Here is a 19,047-nt window from a genome sequence, read left to right as displayed (position 1 = left end):
TTTCCCCAGTAATGCTTAAAAAGTGCTTGTGTCTGCAGAAGTATTTAGCCACTAGATGCCAGAAGTACTTTGCAGAGACAGGAGCAAGTAAAGAGAAGGGTTATAAAACTACAACAGTACCTAGATTCTGTACAGGCACCGTCAACTACATGTGAGTTAAGAGACACAGCAGAGCAAGGGCTGCGAGAGCAGCTGCTGGAAGTGAGTGGCCAGTTCACACTTTTGCTGGAACTGGACTTCACCTCTAAGTATGAGGTCTTGAAAGTGTTGCATAAAAGGAGTCAGAGATTATTTCAGATACATCACACGTTTATGCCATACAGAGTCAACACACTTGAATGCCCACTGCAGGAAAAAAGACAAAGGCCTTGGGCAACCTTGAGACAGCAGTGTTCATGTTACCTTTGCAGAGAGCCAACTGCCACCAGGCTAATAAGCCAGCATGTCCAGCAGCTAAAGCAATATGCAATTCCTGGGAGAAAACAGAACATAGCTAACATCTGACATTCATCTTTACAGAAATGTGCATCAAACCAGAGCTTGCTGTATTCAAAGCTAAAAATATATATATATATATATATAATAGAAGATAAAGTTATTTGTTGCATGCAAATTAATACACATGTTGGACATTTTTTGTTTTACATTTTAGCAGTAGTAAGCCGCAAGTCAAGTGTTGGGGGAAAAGCATTACAAGTAACGCGAGTTACGTAATATTACTTTTTCCAAGTAACTAGTGAAGTAACACATTACTTTTTAATTGACAAGAAAATATCCTAGTTACTTTTTTCAAATAAGTATAGCCAGTTACTTTCTTCTGCGGTCTACTGCACAGACGTGAATTTACTTTTGTCAAAGCCTGAGGCTTTTGGTGTGAAAAGGCTTTTTCATTTGCCAAAAATATAATTTTTTTATATTAAAAACAAACAAGCAAGCCCTGCCCAGATTTAAAAAGTAACGCAAAAGTAAAGTAACACATTACTTTCCATAAAAAGTAGCTAAGTAACGTAATTAGTTGCTTTTTTTTTAGGGAGTGTCGCAATATTATAATGCATTACTTTTAAAAGTAACTTTCCTCAACACTGCAAGTCATTTAGTTTTAATATCAACTGTATTCCATTAGCTTTGTAAATTGGCAGGTTAATCAGGTACCCCAAGGAAAATGTAAAACTGAGTATCGTCAGTGTAAAAGTGACTCCATGTTTCTAAACAAAACAAGGTTAACAGCAACAATCCTAGTGCTTAGCCTTGCAGCCTAGTAATGCGATTGATATGACTTCATTCACTACTATAAAATGATAATGGTCCGATAAATACAATTTAAATCATGCAATTCCACTAATGTTGTGGTCAATAGTATCAAAAGCAGTACTGAGCACACAGAACCATTCGTCCCGTCAAGTCTTCCTCCAGGTGAAAGAAAGTATTAGACTGTGGAGAAGGACAGGGCCTTCTAACATCCAAAGGCACAGGAAAAACTGGCAAACGAATTTGGACAACTGCAGACTCCCTCTCCCGACTACCATTACCTGAGATGAGGTGAACTATTCATTGTAGGACTGCAGGTTGACCACCGTCTAGTGCAGGGGTGGGCACTTCCAGTCCTGGAGGGCCACTGTCCTGAGAGTTTAGCTTCATCCCTAATCAAACACAGCTGATAAATCTAACCACAGCCTTCAGGGTTGCTTTAAAACTGCAGGCAGGTGTGTTTGTTTAAAGATGGAGTTAAAGAGTGGGCCTCCAGAACTGGAAGTGTCCAGGCCTGGTCTAGTGGAACCATTGTCATTGCACAAAGACTTGCTTATTTAGCTCATGAAGGGCACCAGTGGATTGTATAAAACAGTCTTCAGGAGATAAAATAATCCACACTGTTCAAAATGACCTTTTGATGACTTTCGCTGACATCCAGTACACTCTAGTATATAAGCCATTTTACAAAATTGATTCAGAAACATCCTGAAATAAATGTATTTTCCCACAAATTTTGTATGTATGCAAATTGTATAATATCCAAGGTACACATTTCTAGCAATTGTGCAGTTAATTTTCATGTTGTATTTTCAGAAAGTTTTGGAATATTTGTCACTACCAAAACACAGTAGCATATAATTTAATAAGAAGGGTTATTTTGACCTATTAAGATTTTGCTTCCTTGTAAATATATCTATTTTTTTCTATTTTATAAAAATGTTTTCAGAGATAAATCAATAACAACTACAATTTAAACAATATTTTAAGAGTGATTCATGACATTGTTCTATTTTGAATCCATTTTTTCTTTGTAAAAGCCAAAAAGTTGATCATACTGATTTCAAAGTTAAGGATTCGTTTAAGGATTTATCAAAAAGTTAAGGATTCATCAAAAAAAAAAAAAAAAAAAAAAAAAAAAAATTCATTAGTTTGAATATACATTGAACCAAACACTATCATAACATCTTAGTTCATAATTGAATAAACTTTATTTTTGACAAAACATCCCATGTTTTGGTCATGATTGCACATTTTCGGTAGTGGCAGTAATGTTTTAGTAGTGAACCACATACTAAAACACTACTAAAACACACTAAAATACAAAAAAACTTGGTAGTGACGTTCCTTAAAGCTACACACAGATTTCAGACTTTTGAACACATTTACCTCAAAATTGATGGGGCCTGTCTACTCATCATGTAGCTATGAGAGAGACTGACGCATAAATATTTCCTGATGATAAATGTAGGGGTGTAGTTAAAATGTGGGACACATTTTATTTTTTCAGTTATTTTTTAACTTTACTTTTTTACAAAATCAAATATATATATATATATATGTATATACAAAAATGTATATATATATTTTAATATAATTTTCATAAGTTGAAATGTAGGGGTTATTCAGATACAGTGGTTATTTTTTGGGGACAGCAGTTTGCACCAATTCTGTAGAATGTCCCATATACAGTATTGCCCACAAGCTAATGGAGCAGTTCAGCAATTTAGTGTTGAAACAATGTATCCAGTTTGCAATTCAGGAAAAGAAACCTGTTCAACTGTTACAATGTTCCTGCATAATTTCTAGGCAACACCACATGCTACCACATGGGCTACACCGTTTGAACTGTTTCCATGTCAAAGACAATGTGACATCTGTGACACGGTTTCGAGTTAGGTGTTTAGCGTAAAGGGTGCTGAGTAAGTTCATGATTTAAAAAAGCTGGATATTGTTCTTTTAGTTGTTTCCTGAGATTAGTCTAAATCAGGGGTGTCCAAACTCGATCCTGGAAGGTCGGTGTCCTGCGGAGTTCCAGTGGCTCCAACCCTAATTAGGCACTCCTGAACCAGCTAATCAAGCTCTTACTAGGGATACTAGAAACTTCCCGGCAGGTGTCTGCCCTCAGGAAATTCTCTGCTGGACACCGGCCCTCCAGGACCGGGTTTGGGCACCCCTGCTCTTAATACTATGTACACACTCCTCAGGAAACATTCTTCAGTGTGAGAATTTTTTAATTTTTTAAGATCGTGTTGCAATGTTTATGCTGTGAAGAAAGAGGAAAATGTTGTGTCTATGGAGGTGTTATTTAGCCACTAGATGGCAGAAGCAGTAAAGTCTAAATGATCTTTTCACTGATCAGAATGTAGGTGTAAATGCACTCTCAAATGCATTTGAGATCAATTACAATACAATTACTCAAATCACTTCAGATGGCAACAAAGAAAAGTCTTTATTACAATAATATTTGGCTTTATATGTAATAGAAGTCTTCCGGTGCATTACTTAGGCAATCATTACAACCTGCAGTCTGCAAGAAACCATATGTGCAGGCAGTGGTTTATAAAGTGACCGTCATCAGTTTGAAGAAGGCAGTCAATGCATGTGAAGGCAGACTCAAAGCTGGAACTGGTGTAGTCTCTAGTAACTTCAGCATGGGCACCCCGAGAAAAAACAAAACAAAACAGAAAAGCAGAAGGTGAAAAAAAATGTGTAACTGCTATTCCTCTTATTTCCAAGCAGAGATGATTTGGGGCATTTGGTATGATTCTGCCAGATCTAAATAATGTAGCTGAATTATAAGTTTGCAAGAAGAGTTACATAAGGTTGATATGAAATGAAGTGGGCCTGTCTCAATACACACACTTGTGGTTTTAACCATTTTAGGGCTACGTAAGTAGGTATCCAAAGCTGTCCCAGATGAAAAATATTGACATTGCAAGATCTCAAGGAGAAAAAAATTTCAGTGCAAGTAATTAATTAGCTATAACATATATTTTGGTGGTAAAAAGTATTGGTAGTAAAACAAAGTGTACTGGTGCAGAGAAAGTAGGCCTATGCTTATTTTGTTATATATCTTATTTACGTTGCAGCTGTTTTTTAATTACTTAATTAGAAGCACACACATGTGGTCTTCACATCCACTTGAGCACTTTAACCTAGCACTGGAAATATGTCATGTTAGTAGTGGTCTAACAGTGGTCAAATGCAAACACTGCAAACATAGGTATTGGAAAAAGCCCAGTGTGTCCCAAACAGGGTTTATGTGCACACACACACCTGAACCAATCGTGTTCGTGATTATTTGGAAATTACAGACAAGTATGTAGGTATAGGATTAGAGTTGAAGTCTGCAGGAAGGTATCCCACCAGGAGCAGGGCTGGCTACCCTGAAGATACTGATGCAGATACCATAGTCTAGAATTGTGCATGATAAATGGTGTTCAGCTCCTGCTGTAGGCCATCAAATCAAACTTTATATTAGACTTGCACTGAAGGAACTAAAGGGCGCAAGTCTATGCAGGGCCCTTGGGCCCAGTTGTTCAAAAGTAATCACATTAAATAAGATAAAATACCATGATTATAATGACAGAACCAAGTATTTTTCTATAATTGCATGCCTTATTATTGCTTGTGTATTTGTTTCTATTTATCTATGAAGGATCTGACTGGAAATGAAAGGAGATGTTTGTGTTGTGTTATTGTGCTGTTATCTGTCTCCACAAATAAAATACTGTACATGTTCTTTACATACAGAAGCTTACATTGTGACATGTAGCCCCATTCATTCTTATTTTCTGTTTTTTTTTTCCTGATATTTTTCAAGAAGCAAAAAATAAATAAATAAATAAATAAAATAAAATGGTGATGCAGCATTTGTAAATGATATTCCAAAACTATGGAATGCATTACCTTTAGATATTAGGGAAGCTGGTGTAGCAGAGTAAGTTATAGCCCTGGTATGATGGGCTGGTGTTACTTAAACAGGTGAACTTATCAGTGTTTTTACTTCATTGTGATTGGTCAGTTGTGTACCTTTTATGAGCCAATGAGTGCCTGTGTTGCGAGTAAATAAGAGGGAGGTATTTGGCTGCTTGGGATGCATCATCCCTGGTACCGCCCCTATGTGACATGTGGCATTTTGATTAAGGGCTAGCAGTTGGGTTATCCTCCTGTCTTTTGTGTACTTGCTGTTGGCCAGTGTTCAGGTTAGTTCCTGTTTTTTTTTTTTTAAAAAAGGCCTTTTGTCTGTTAAATAGAGAGGCTTATTACTTTGTTTGTTTTTAGTCATGAGCGTGCAAGTGGCTGTAACCTTGCGCGGTGAGCGACCATGTGTATTGCAGCATTGTACAGTTCTCTTGGTATGTATGACGAGAGTTTGTTTTGTTTGTTTTGTTTGCTTTATAAGAGTTTTTATGAGTAACTGTCTCTGTTTAATGTCTGGCAGGGCTGATGGCATGTCCAGGGGTTTTCCAATGATTCCAAATGAAGCCTAACAAACATCAAGCAACATGACTGCACTGCTGCTCTGTTTTTTTTGTTTGTTTGTTTGTTTTTTGTTTTGTTATAGTTATAACCATTTTGTCTGGAACTCATTTTGGTCTATTTTGATATGTGTTTTTATTTTGGTTAGAAGCACTGGCACAGGATTGCGCTGATCCACGCTTGAGATTAGCTGGGAGGTTAAGTTTTGTAACCTGGCTCTTTTTGGCCATTTTGTTTTCCTCCTTAGTGCCAGTGGCTGTGTTTGTGTTTTGGCGTTTTGTATAATCTGTCATTAAGTTAATTTCTGACTTTGTATGTTTTTTTTTTGGTTGTTTTTTTTTGTATTGGTGGTGCCGGTGTGTGGATTTAGGTCCTCAAAGTGAGAGGGGTTGGCCATGGTACTCTGTACTGGAGTGTCCACATGGAGTGCTGTGTTTAACATTTTTGTTTGGTTTTCACAAGTGTGTGGGTATGTGTCATGGGTATTGAGTGTGGGGTAAAAATCGGAGTGTCTCTGCCAGTCACCTCCCGCTTTATCTTTATTATTTTATTCTTTGTGTACTGTATTTGTATGTTATTGGTATTGTTGGTTTTTTTTTGTTTTGTTTTTAAGTATTGTATTGTATTGTATTGTATTGTATTGTATTGATTTTTCTGTTTTTTTTTGTTTGTTTTTTGTTTGTTTTTTATTATATTAATTGTATGTTTGAATAAAGTGATTCTTGTCGATTTTTAGTTTCATCTACATTTTAATGCTTACCCTGTCTTTGGGAATGAACCTGTGTGCCCTTGTAAGGGCTGTTGTTCCCGGTGTATTCCGGGTGGCGTAGTCGACTATAGAATTTATTTTATGTATTTTTATTTTATTATTATTATTATTATTATTATTATTACTTTTTTTTTTTTTTGTAACTTCTTCTACCTGACCGCTTTCGCCACACTAGCACACTCAGTATTTTTAAAAGGAAGTTGTGTGTGTGTGTGTATATATTTTTGTTTTTTTTACATGTTGTACAGCACTTTGAGTCGTATTTTAAAGATGCTATATAAATAAATGTATTATTTATTCATTTTATTGTTATTTTACTATCACTAATATAGCTTTTATTAATGTTTTAATGTAAAGTTTTATTGTTGTTGTTTTATTGAATATGTCTTTATTGTTTTTATTCATTTTTATTTCAGTTTTAGTCTTATGTGGACTTGGTCATCAGAAAAGTGTGTATCTGGATCAGGTTCCAATCCAATGTTTCTTTGGAAAAACTGGTACAAAAGTAAGATGTATTGCCTGATCCAATATAGCGACACTAGGATTTCCGAATCCAGATCATTCTGATGAAGATTTAACGTTTTAAACAACTGGGCTCTGGTGAGCAGCACCGTGTCCCAAAGACAGCCTCACTAACCTGCTGTGTAATCCAGACTTGAGTTTGAAATTAATAATAGTGAATAATAATTCACTCACAACCTTCTATCTGGCTTAGAGGTTGTTTTCATTTTCTTTTATTTTTTAACACAATATAAGAAGTAAAATCCAACTTAAAAAGCAAAGTATTAACGTAACTGGTAAGATTTACAATTTCCCAATATCACAGTCCATGTTACAAATCAAATGAAAGTGTATTCGATACACAGTTAACTTTTTAAGGTACTTTAATCTTAATGTTGTGTTGCTTTTGCAGGACATCCAGTATCTGAGGTAGAATCTCCATGTTGAGTAAAGGCTTGTCCATGTCGTCGGTTCCTGGCATCAGTGACCCGATACTGACCCTCATCCTCGCTCTGTGTTTGGGTTTGAGTGATCGAAGAGATTCTGCCTCAAATCCAGTATGCCTCTCATCGATTCCCAGAATAAACGTGGAGTTTCTTGCTAGTTGCAGGCACCACAGCAGCAAACCAATTAGAAAGCAAAGCATTAAGCATAAGATGCCATTATAAACCCACCCGAAGCAGTGATCAGAGGCACAGGAAGCGAAATCAGCATCCGTGAGTTTATCAATGGGCCTTCGGGCTAGTTCTGCAGGACTGGCACACACCGGCATCACAGAGACTGCTTTATTTCTCTTTAGCCATTGTGTTAAGTACTGGATGCTGCAGTCGCAGTGGAACGGGTTCCCAGATAAATTGACCAGCTGCAGGTCGTGGAACTGGTCTAAATGCCCTGGAGGTACGGTGGTCAGGAGGTTATTCTGCAGCAGGAGCTCAGTGATGCTGGCAGGAAGTTGAGGGACGTTTCTCAGGCCTTGCGAGCTGCAGTTTACCCTCAGACTTCTGGACTGTAAAGTCACGCAGCTGCAGGACTGGCAACTGACGTGTGCAAAGATTGAGCATAAGAGAAGAGTCAGTCCTGAATGAAAGAGCATCCTGTTTGTGAAGAAACCACAAATACTTTAGCACATATCTTTAGAAGCAGGGAGTTATGTGTAGATATTTAAAGCTCACTGACATTATATAGTAATTATGCAATTATGCCAATCTGAAGCCTGAGTAGTTTCAGTCAGCTTTGTTAGGGTACATAACCTCTGATTCTTTTGGCTGGAAAAGACATCAGAAAGGCCTGTCTGTTCATGAATATTGTTATATTAGTAAAGTAATATCAACCAAGTACAATCTAATGAGTATGGCAGCATGATAAGACATGACAGACCTTATCTCAAGCCTTATCTCAATTCATAACACTAAACCTACAATAACAAGTTTTATTTAAAGCTGTCAGGTACTATAATGCCTTCAAAGATAGTAATTTTGTTTCCCAAATTCTAATGCAACTGCGATGTGTCCTATTCAGTCATGCACAGTAAGAAGCTCATGAATGAGTATAATGTTGATTGTAAATAAAATTAGCACACTGATTGTTAATAAAAGAATTAAGAAAGTGTACAGTAAAATATTAGTTGTGTGCTATTACACTTGCAAATTGCACTGCAGCTTAAAAAAAACTGTGTGCGTTTTGCTTCAAGAGAGCAGCTTTACATTTGTGTTGTTTTACTTACTTTTTTATATTTTTTGTTTACTCCTCATTCATTCATTTATAATCATTTATCATTTAATCATTTTATTATTGCATTTAATCATATTATCGTTTATAATAATCATTATAGTCATTTGTATACCCATTTCATTGATTCATTATTTGATTATTCATTTATATTATATTATGGTTGTTTTTAAATATATTTTTCCATTGTTGTTTAGTCTTACGACTGTGTGGTTTTAAAGGCTGTTTGTCTTCATGAATAAGAGATTCAAGGGAATGTTTATGGAAACTCAATGTTTATGGGATGTTGTTGTAAATCAGTTTGGTGTAATACTTGTTGTTTGGTATAATAGTACTACTGATGAAGTCTGAGCACTGAGACATACACAACTAAGACTATTCAATAAACTCTGCTCCTTTGTACCATTATCACTTTAGCTTTTTCTTCATTCAACTTCTTGGCTGATAGAAGACTGTTAATAGTGTTTTGGGGTATTTTGGGACCTCCTGTTAACAAGGTTTGGATATTAGACTACCGGCTGACAAGTTGTTCTTTTACCAGACAAAATGAATATTTTTTGACAGGATCTGGCATCCAGGGCTGGATCTTAATAGGCATGGGGACTCGATCTAACAATACTAAGTGGGGCAGCAGGGGCGTGGCTAGACCTGTGATGTCATGTCATGTATGCTGTCTATAAGCTTTATGCCAAAAATTGCAAACTGGAACAAACTGGAAAGCAGGTCTCATCACATCCTCTTACTGGATGAAGTGTTGACAGCTGTTTGAACAGATGGCAGTATCTATGGACTTTGAAATTAATCAGTATGCATATTATTTGATTTTAATATCCAAATGTTAGTGAGAAGAAGAGAGAAGAAGAAAAAAATACTCTTCAGTCTGCAACAGATGTCTATTAAGCTCATCTTCGGTAGCTCCTTTAAAGGCATCTTGAGTAAAACATCTTTATATTTAATGAAGCACATACTAAAGACCTGAACCTGAAGCGATGTGACTGGTTTTACAAAATACAGAAGTTTGTTATGCACAAGGTCAGGGGTCTTCAATCCTGCTTCTGCAGGTCCAGCCAATTTAGCACTAGTCCTAATTAAACACACCTCTCTAGGTGTTGGAGCTAGACTCCAGGAAAGTCACGCTTCAGGAGCAGGATTGGACTCCGCGGTTTCAGGTGATTTAAAAGACTAGCAATGCTAAATTAAACTCTGTTGATGTAACTGGTGAAATGGGTTTGCAAAAAGGTCTGAAATAGTTTGTGATTCAGTCTGATACTTTCAGTCAGTTCACTCATGCAATGGGGGACAAAAAAGGGGGGGAAAGACTCATTTACAGAGGTTTTTCACACTGTAGTGGATACTATAAGATGGAAAACAAAGGTCTGGATGAGGTGGGTGTTTATTGTGCATACAGCTTGTGAATGACTCAGGTATTTATATCCAACACTATTGAAATAGCTTACTAAGCTTGTCTCTGCAAAGTTACTTCAGCTATTATATATAACTTACACAACTCCTGTAATAATTATTAAAAGACTAATGAAAATGAATGTAACTTTAGCATGATATGCACAAGTTTAACAAAAGGTAAACTATTTACATAGATTAAAAGATTTAACGGAAGTTCATCCACCTTGAACAGTAGTCCCACAACTCTTCACTACTGTAAAAGCTTTGTGACCTTGAATTGGTGTTCAAAAATAAAGCACAACAATAAAACAGCTATTACAAAATGTGACACCAGTGTATAGAGTGTTTCGGTAACACTGTCCAACAGTGACTTGGAAGAGGTCAAACATCTCAAAAGGTTAAACAGCCGAGACATTTTAAACAGCCCTGAGGAGGACTGTGGCTGCCACAATCCAGTGCTGCGTTGCTGTGCTGTGACCAAACATATTGGCTACTTTATAGTGCTGTTTCTGTTTCAATATATATACAATATATATACACTGCTGTCCAAAAGTTTGGGATCAGTAAGATTTTTTAATGTTTTTTTGACTAAGTTTCTTATGCTCATCAAGGCTATTTATTTAATCAACAATACAGAAAAAATAGTAAATGTAATATTGTGAAATATTATTATGATTACAATATTATTATGTTTTTCTATTTTAGTATACATTAAATATAATTTATTCCTGTGGTGGCAAAGCTGAATTTTCAGCATCTTTACTCCAGTCTTAAGTGTCACATGATTTTTCAGAAATCATTCTGATATGCTGATTTATTGTCAGTGTTGGAAACAGCTGTGCTTCTTAATATTTTTTGGAACCTGTGAATCTTTTTTTCAGGATTCATTGATAAATAAAGAGAACAGCATTTATTTAAAATATAAATCTTTTCTAACAATATACACCACTGTTCAAAAGTTTGGGGTCAGTAAAATTCTTTTTCTTTCTTTCTCTTTCTCTCTCTCTTTTTTTTTTTTTTTTTTTTTTTTTTTGTAATATACATATGCCTTTTATTTATTAAAGAACCTTGGAAAAAAGTCTTACAGGTTCCAAAACATATTTGGAAGTAAAACTCTTTCCAACATAGATGATTTTAATAGTAAATCAACATCATAGAATGATTCCTGGAAGATCATGTGACACTTAAAGTCCACTTCTAGAACAACAATTTACAAATAATTTATTCACCCTTTTGTCATCCAAGATGTTCATGTATTTCTGTCTTCAGTCGTAAATAAATTGTTTTTTGAGGAAAGCATTTCAGGATTTTTCTTTAATAAAATATACTTCATTGGTGCCCTGATTTTGAACTTCCAAAATGTAGTTTAAATGCAACTTCAAAGGGCTCTAAACGATCCCAGCCAAGGAAGAAGGGTCTTATCTAGCGAAACGATCAGTCATTGTTTTAGAAAAATTTGTATACTTTTTAAGCATAAACGCTCATGTAATACTAGCTCTGGGATGCACGTCTACAATGCTACACACTATTGAATCATGTCAAAAGGTCACTCCGAACGTATGCGGAACTACAGACCCAGTGTTTACAAAGCAAACGTGCAAAAACTAATGAAGTGCAAGTAAGTCAAATGCAGTTTACAAACAAAAAGGTACAACGATGTTGGACGATTCTGAAGTTGTAGGAGAAAATGAGATGGAGTTTTTCGCCATACCTTACCTTTTTGAGCCAGAGTACACAGATAATGAACTTAGACAGAGAGAGGAGACTGCTGCGGAGACACAAGTCTCTCAAGCCTCGGGCAGACCATGTTCAAACGAGACACGGTGGTGCACGTGTGGAAAATGCCAACCATTGCCAACGGAGCAGGAATCTCAATGCTGTCAAGAATGGACCATATCTATTCCACTGTCAGAAAGAATCAGCAAGTCAGGTGATGAGTCATGCGTGAACTTTCAACGTGATTCTGTAGTACGTAGCACCGTGGACGCGCATCCCAGAGCTAGTGCTACACAAGCTTTTGTGCTTAAAAAGTATATAAATTTTAATTTTTCGGAAAAAAAGGACCGATCGTTTTGCTAGATAAGACCCTTCTTCCACGACTGGGATCATTTAGAGCCCTTTGAAGCTGCATTTAAACTACATTTTGGAAGTTTAAAATCGGGGGCACAATTGAAGTCCATTATATGGAGAAAAATCCTGAAAGGTTTCCTCAAAAACCATAACTTCTTTACAACTGAAGACAGAAAGACATGAACATCTTGGATGACAAGTTTGTAAATTGTTGTTCTGAAAGTGGACTTCTCCTTTAAGACTGTATGTAATGGTTGAAGAAAATTCAGCTTTGCATTACAGAAATAAATTATATTTTAAAGTACATTAAAATGGAAACCATTATTTTATGTTGTAAACTGCATTTTGTAATTTTGCTGTATTTTTCTGTATTTTAATCAAAAAAATGCCTTGATGAGCATACGAGTCTTCATTAAAAAACATTACAAGACCCATACTTTTGAACAGCAGTATATATCAACAGATTGGGGAAAAGCTGACTACCAACAGAAAGGCCATTTTGTCATGACCATTTAAGTCTTAAAATAACACAAAATAATTAAAAAGCCTTTAAGCAGAAATGCCTGATTCAACACTTTGTAATTACCAACTTATAAATTATTTGAAGTACTTAAGGATAAGGATGCTATGTGTACATAGAGGGACCCCAAAATGCAGACAGTCTCACTTAAAACGACGGCACATACTTGAATAAAACTGACTTCTGTATGTAAAGCTTACCTTTTAGCATGTGATTGACAGCAACTGAAGATGTATAATAATCATCCTGGCTTTAGGCACAGAGGTAGATCTGCAATTTCTTGCAAGTGCTTCTGTATATTAAAACAGGCATTACTGGCGCTGTACGTGTAAACGACTGGAGATGTTTCTCCTATGTCTGATAATCTGTATTGACCATTGGGGGCTCTAGGAGCACTGTGGGTCATGTGATCAGCACAGGGTTGGCCTGTGTGAGCAGAGGATAAGACTATCTGCCAACAGCACATTATAAATGCCCTGCTTACCGAAAGAGCTGCGTGCTTGAGATGAGTTTCAAAATTTCAAAAACGAAATAACTTGCTATACACAATGAATGAGCAATGTTTAGCCAGCTGTTTGAAACAAAAGACTCACATTTAAAACATCATTTTAATCATTTGCTACAAGCCACTTATGCATATCTCTGGAAAACTTTCAGCTTGGACTAACTGAAAAAAATCAACCAGTCAACCATATGTATCATATATTCGTTTTATTTTATGTTCTGAATGTCATCACAGTTTGAGTTTTACATTGACTGTACACTGACATAGATAACCATTACATAAAATAAAACTTCAGATGACAAGCATTCTCTGTTCTACAACAACAAAATAAAACAATGCCCTTTTCTATGAGCCAGAGTGGTTGATTTGGACAGTGTGATAGCAGCCTGTGAGGAGAAAAACATCCAGACAGAAGATCTCAACAGTCTGTTTCAGTAATGCACAGTAAAACAGACGGGAACACACCGCTCATATAAAGATAGACGTCATATTATGCAGTCAGGATACTGTACACACTATATACACAATGATTCCTAGCTTGGTCCCCTTATATATTTATTACTGCTCAAATGTGTCTTCACAAGCCCTCTTTACATGGGCTAATAGTGGGACACAATCATTTTATGCCATCTTTTACATGGATGAGTTGCATTGTCTGAAGTAACACACAACACAGTACAGAACAACAGGTCGAACACATGAAAATGCTGCTGAGATGAAACATAAAAAGAGAGAATAAGAAATACACAGAATAATAAGAAAGAGAGGTAAAGTGAAATAAAGTAGAGTTAAGGCTGAGTGTTGATCAGCTCACGGTAGAAAAAAAAAAGAATGATGCATTTGAACCTTCAGTGCATTTTGGGGCATCATCTGTCAATCAAAATATCAGAATATCTTTTCATGTTATGAACATTTTATGCAGAACAAAAAATCTTTGGAAAGTGTTACTATGTAAGTAATATGAATGCAAAATCTTACACATTTTTCTTAAAGTCAACATGAAATAACACACAAACCTATTTTACTTCCTTAAATGTGAGCAATGTAAGGCGGGATTTTCTTTTATCCATCAGGAATTGATCAAATTGTAAAAGAAAAAGGTGACTGAAGGAGCTGGGTTGACAAATAACAGGGTGTGACGATTTCAAGCAAACTTTTCAAACAGAATATGAAGACCATTTTACGCAATAAGACCAGGAATGTGTTAAGAAAGCGTAGGGTCCGTTTTAATCCGTTTTCATGTTGACTTTAGTACATCAGAATGAATATTGCACTCAATATATGTGATATGTTGAAAAGAAAACCTAACGCTTTGGTTTGGGGTCATGAAAACGTGCTCTGAAACAAAGATTACAAAATTTTGATACTGAAAAAACGAAAAGTTATTCTTCAGTTTTCAGCTTATGTATCTGATCAGAATGCATCTTTACAACAATCATTTTCATTTGCCTCACTTCACAGATCCAAAGTTAATTTCTAGATACATTCCTTTAAACATACAGATGCTTGCATAATATAGCAGAATATTCACCTGAAACAATCTCCTGGTTGTTTGAAAGTAAAAAAGAAAAGTACTTTTTACATGATTGCACTTCATTGCCATGGTAACACTGGTTTATTTTCAATAATAAATAAACACCCAAGAACAACATCAATAACAAATCACAGTTAAAGCCTAGCCGATCACTTTGACATGTCATTCCATGTAAAAACACTTGTTCGATGAGAATCTATACGCCACTATGAGGAAGTAATAGTAAAGATGCTTCAGCCGTGACCAGTTCATAAAGACAAACATATTGCACTTATGAACAAACAAGAACAATCCATAAAATATAGAAAAATAATTCCATCACTGGCCCTCAGAAGTCCTGGAGTTTCCTCCAAAGGAAAAGAAAATATGAAAAAAATAAAATCAGAAAGAGTTCCTAAAAAAACTTACTCCAGGCATGCAAACATGTCTCCTCAAAACCCTTACTGTAAGATTCAAACGATGCTGTACAACGTCACTGTAGTTGAGCAGTTCAAAGTGCCGCATGATACTGCATTTGTGCTTCAGTCACCTTATAACAGATCACAATGGAAGGTTTCTAATAGCTTCTTTAAACATGACCTCGACTCAAACCGACCAAGATATTGTTCTCAAAAATTTGTGAATACATCTTTTACAGTATTCTCTAACATCGCTTTTTGCTTACAATGGTTTTAGTTACACTACTGTACTACTGTACTACACACAAAATATAGTGGGTGCAATGGTCATTGGCACGTTCATTTATGATTAAGACAACATGTAGAGCTGTCATCTACAACAAATACAGCATTAGAACATCTACTCTGTCATTCTGCTAGTCTGAACGAATGTCAGGCTCAAAAAACACAATGTATGAATGCAAGCAAACCTACTATTTTGTTGTATGTTTTTATAACCTCAGCAGGGCATATTTAACGAAACCCGTCAAGGAGATCAAGAAACCTGTCGGAAAAAAAATCTATCATATTTTGCATAAAGGCAGCAAACCCATATTTGGGACCATTAAGATTTTTTGCTGATATTATTAAGCACAATTCTAACATTCTAAATAAATATACAATTGTGAATCCTATTAGGACCAAATTACGGCAATGTGAAAAAAAGTATTTTTTTAAATGTAAAAATATTTGTGCAGCACTGGATTTAGTGTATGCTAATATTAATTGAAAAAACATTGTTTTACAATATTTCCAGGGTTAGATAAAAAAAAAAAAGCCTTTAAAATGCATTACAGTAATATAAAATGTGTCATGACAAAATATGTTTCAGTGCAATAGATCTTAATGGTCCTTAGCATTCTTTATGCAAAACATAAATTCCTAATTCTAATCCTGTGACATTCACCCGTAGGCAGAATGCTATTAGTATGAGAGACATCAAACACAGATGCTGTTTTTGCACATGCGCCATTCTTTTTGCACCGTTCGGATTGGCTGGTATGGCTCAGTTTTGCTCACCACGTGTCCGTATAAAGCTCACACCAGCGTGCTGATAGCGCAGGGTTTGTGTTTGGTGATCATGTGTTGTTCTCTGTGTCGGGGCTGATGGTTACTGCGCAGCTGTTTGAAGAGATACAGGCCACGTTGGCTGCGTGTTAGTGGGAGGTGGTGATAGTGCGGAGGATATGGGGGGAAGTGACATCGATGTGAGTGCTGTGCGTGCAGCTGGGCCGTGTGATGCAGATTGAATGGATGTGGCATGTGGAATATGAGGGTGGGATGGGGAGGTGGAGATGGAGGGCAGCCCGAGACGAAGTGCTTGACCCGACTACTGTCGAAAAGTGACCCAAGGTGGGAGGAGGAGGAGTTTGGAGCGCTGCGTCTGTCAGGAAACAGATGGAAGGAAGGTTCTCTCCGGCGCAGAGGAGGACTGCTAAAGATGGAGCCCTGTGAGGAGAGATGTGGAGCGAACATTAATGAACTAATAAAGTATTTAAAGTAGGGCAGTCAGTCGATTCAAATTTTTAATCTAATTAATTACATGACGTGTCGATTAATTCATCTAATTAATCACAAAATAAATTTAACTGTGAAAATACCCACAAAAGAGTATTTAAAGCTTTTTTTGTAGCTTTAGAAAGAAACATTACATTTGATTCAGCATAAATTTTATTACACATAAACATTTAAGCTGCAACGTAAGGCTCTAACGTAAACTATGGAACATAAAAGAAGATAATCTGAGAAACATCTCAGTATATTCTGTTCATATAAAGTCATTGGTAACCAAAACAGCTTTGTTACCAACGGTCTTCAATATACCCTCTTTTATGTTTCACAAAAGAAAGGTTTGAAACGACATGAGGGTGAGTAAATGATGATAGAATTTCTTTAATGTTTTTATTTTTTATTATTATTATTATTTTTTTAATAAAAAAAAAATACTCTAAATAAAAAACTAAATCTACCAGCAGGTGGTGGGAAATGTCTTTATGAGTCATTCACTCATTCGATTTAATCAAACGGCAGATTCATCCAGGAATGATGTAAAGGCTCTCTTTATAAATGGGCCTTTGAATCATTGATTCACACGATTCGTTCAAAACGTGGATTTATTCTGAAACTAAACACCGCTGTGTTGCTTGGAGATGTGCAACAACTCTGCTATGGTTTCAAAGGTAATATGTTCTCTGCAAAACTGAGCAAAAACACATAATATTGTCAAGTCAAGTCAAGTCACCTTTATTTATATACCGCCTTTAACAATACAGAATTGTGACAAGGCGGCTGTACAGTATTAAATAGGAAACAGTACATCTACAATGCCAAAGGCAAAATTAAACACTCACATTATAGGTAAAGGTAGTTAATCAAAAACAATAAAATAAAATGCAATATTGTGTTAAGAGAAAGTGTCCCCAACTAAGCAAGCCAGAGGCGACAGCGGCAAGGAACCAAAACTCCATCGGTGACAAATGGAGAAAAAAACCTTGGGAGAAACCAGGCTCAGTCGGGGGGCCAGTTCTCCTCTGGCCAAAAAAAAATTGTGTTTACAATATAACACAATATCAACTTTATACTTACTGAACTGCTGTATAAAATCACATTTTAGCTTGTGATAGACTGGGACAAAATCAGCACTTTTGTCATAGGCCTATTGCTCTTGCTGTCCGTGTGATATCGTGTGATATCATGTGATACGTGATATATATATAACTATGAGACAAAACACATATAGGGGCACAGGTGGACTCTTTTGGCATGAACAGCCCTATATTTACAATACATGCATTCTGTTTTTTTTCTGTGCTACTCTTTTCAGCAGGGGATGGCTTCTCTGTTTGGGAAATCTTGTCTCACTGTAAAGATCTGCAAATAAACTACTGAAGCTCATCCCATTGCTTAACAAACCTCTTAAAGCAGGTCTATTTGAAAAGTTTAGGTCTATACATTATTACTTAAATTATTACATTATTACCTGAATATTACTCAAATTCTTCCATTTGTAGGGTAGATGAGTTGTTGTAATATGATGAGTTGTAGAATATTCATATTAAAATAAACCTAAGTAACATAAGAAAAATCCTCACACATGCACATACTAAGGAAGAACAGATCTTTAACATGCAAAGCCTGAAAAAATGCATTGATCTTTGGAGTGAGCAGTACTTCTGGCATTCAAAACTGACACATCTTCAGATGTTTTGTTTCTTTTCTTTGACAGACAATTACATTGTTTGATTCCCAATGTTAGATATTTTAAATGGATAAGGTAAGAAGATCTAAGCAGCAATCCACTTTTAATGAATACTCAAATCATCCATTAAAATCAAATAAAAAAAAAAGCATGAAATATAATGCATGAACAAAACCAGACCGGAATCCTCATTTGACTCAGTCTTCAAAGGTCCAATCTACATGTTCTGATGAGATTTGCAAGGATATCTGGCATTTAATTCAAGAAGAGCAACTTGGGTAAAAAGGTAAAAAAAGAATAAAAAAAGTTTCACTCTGTGTCTGTAGGTGTGAGGTTCATCAATCATCTAACAGACACAAGTGAAAGCCCCTCTTTTTTTAAAAAAAGAACAGACTTGCATGAACATCAAGAAGCCATCATCAGACTGTTCGGAAAAAATGCATGCTTAAAAATAGGTGCCAGGTCTTTCTGAGCGCCTGCACTTACAGACAAGCTCCAGTTTCAGTATGCGAGCAGTTCACGCATGCATGTGAGCAGGCGGGCAGGTAAGGCATCAATAAATACAATACGAGAAAGAAACAAATGGACCGCTTTTTGCAGTAGCATAGATTAGAGATGTACATCACACCTGTAACATCCCTCTACTC

The 19,047-nt window shown here is 36.1% G+C and overlaps 2 protein-coding genes and 1 long non-coding RNA gene across 4 annotated transcripts in view; 1 reads left to right on the top strand and 2 right to left on the bottom strand.

Annotated features, from left to right (window-relative positions):
• The first annotated feature begins 5,350 nt into the window (after positions 1-5,350).
• Positions 5,351-5,826, top strand: LOC127154998 (uncharacterized). Its single transcript, XR_007825523.1, has 3 exons — positions 5,351-5,456; positions 5,536-5,609; positions 5,696-5,826. It is a non-coding gene; the product is annotated as an uncharacterized LOC127154998 (long non-coding RNA).
• A 1,376-nt stretch (positions 5,827-7,202) lies between these two features.
• Positions 7,203-13,079, bottom strand: gp9 (glycoprotein IX (platelet)). Of its 2 annotated transcripts, XM_051096895.1 has the most exons (3): positions 12,926-13,079; positions 11,852-12,040; positions 7,203-8,097 (listed from the first exon to the last, which is right to left on the bottom strand). In XM_051096895.1, the coding sequence occupies exon 3, from the start codon at positions 8,094-8,096 to the stop codon at positions 7,377-7,379; it is 720 nt and encodes a 239-aa protein (XP_050952852.1). In that variant the 5' UTR covers position 8,097; positions 11,852-12,040; positions 12,926-13,079; the 3' UTR covers positions 7,203-7,376. The 2 variants fall into 2 exon arrangements, with proteins under 2 accessions (XP_050952852.1, XP_050952851.1); XM_051096894.1 differs by lacking the exon at positions 11,852-12,040.
• A 340-nt stretch (positions 13,080-13,419) lies between these two features.
• The window catches only part of iqsec1a (IQ motif and Sec7 domain ArfGEF 1a), a 91,779-nt gene continuing 86,151 nt past the window's right edge, over positions 13,420-19,047 (bottom strand). Inside the window, 1 exon segment of the mRNA XM_051095944.1 lies at positions 13,420-16,650. Within this exon segment, the coding sequence (XP_050951901.1) occupies positions 16,637-16,650 (14 nt within the window). The 3' untranslated portion in view covers positions 13,420-16,636.

Source organism: Labeo rohita, chromosome 23 (genome assembly GCF_022985175.1).
Source record: "Labeo rohita strain BAU-BD-2019 chromosome 23, IGBB_LRoh.1.0, whole genome shotgun sequence".
Taxonomy (NCBI): domain Eukaryota; kingdom Metazoa; phylum Chordata; class Actinopteri; order Cypriniformes; family Cyprinidae; genus Labeo; species Labeo rohita.
Note: the sequence above shows the minus strand (reverse complement) of the source record. Positions and strands in the feature narration are given on the sequence as shown.

What these genes read in the sequence shown, in the direction of transcription:
- gp9 (XM_051096895.1), bottom strand. Translation starts at nt 8,096, where the DNA reads ATGCTCTTTCATTCAGGACTGACTCTTCTCTTATGCTCAATCTTTGCA.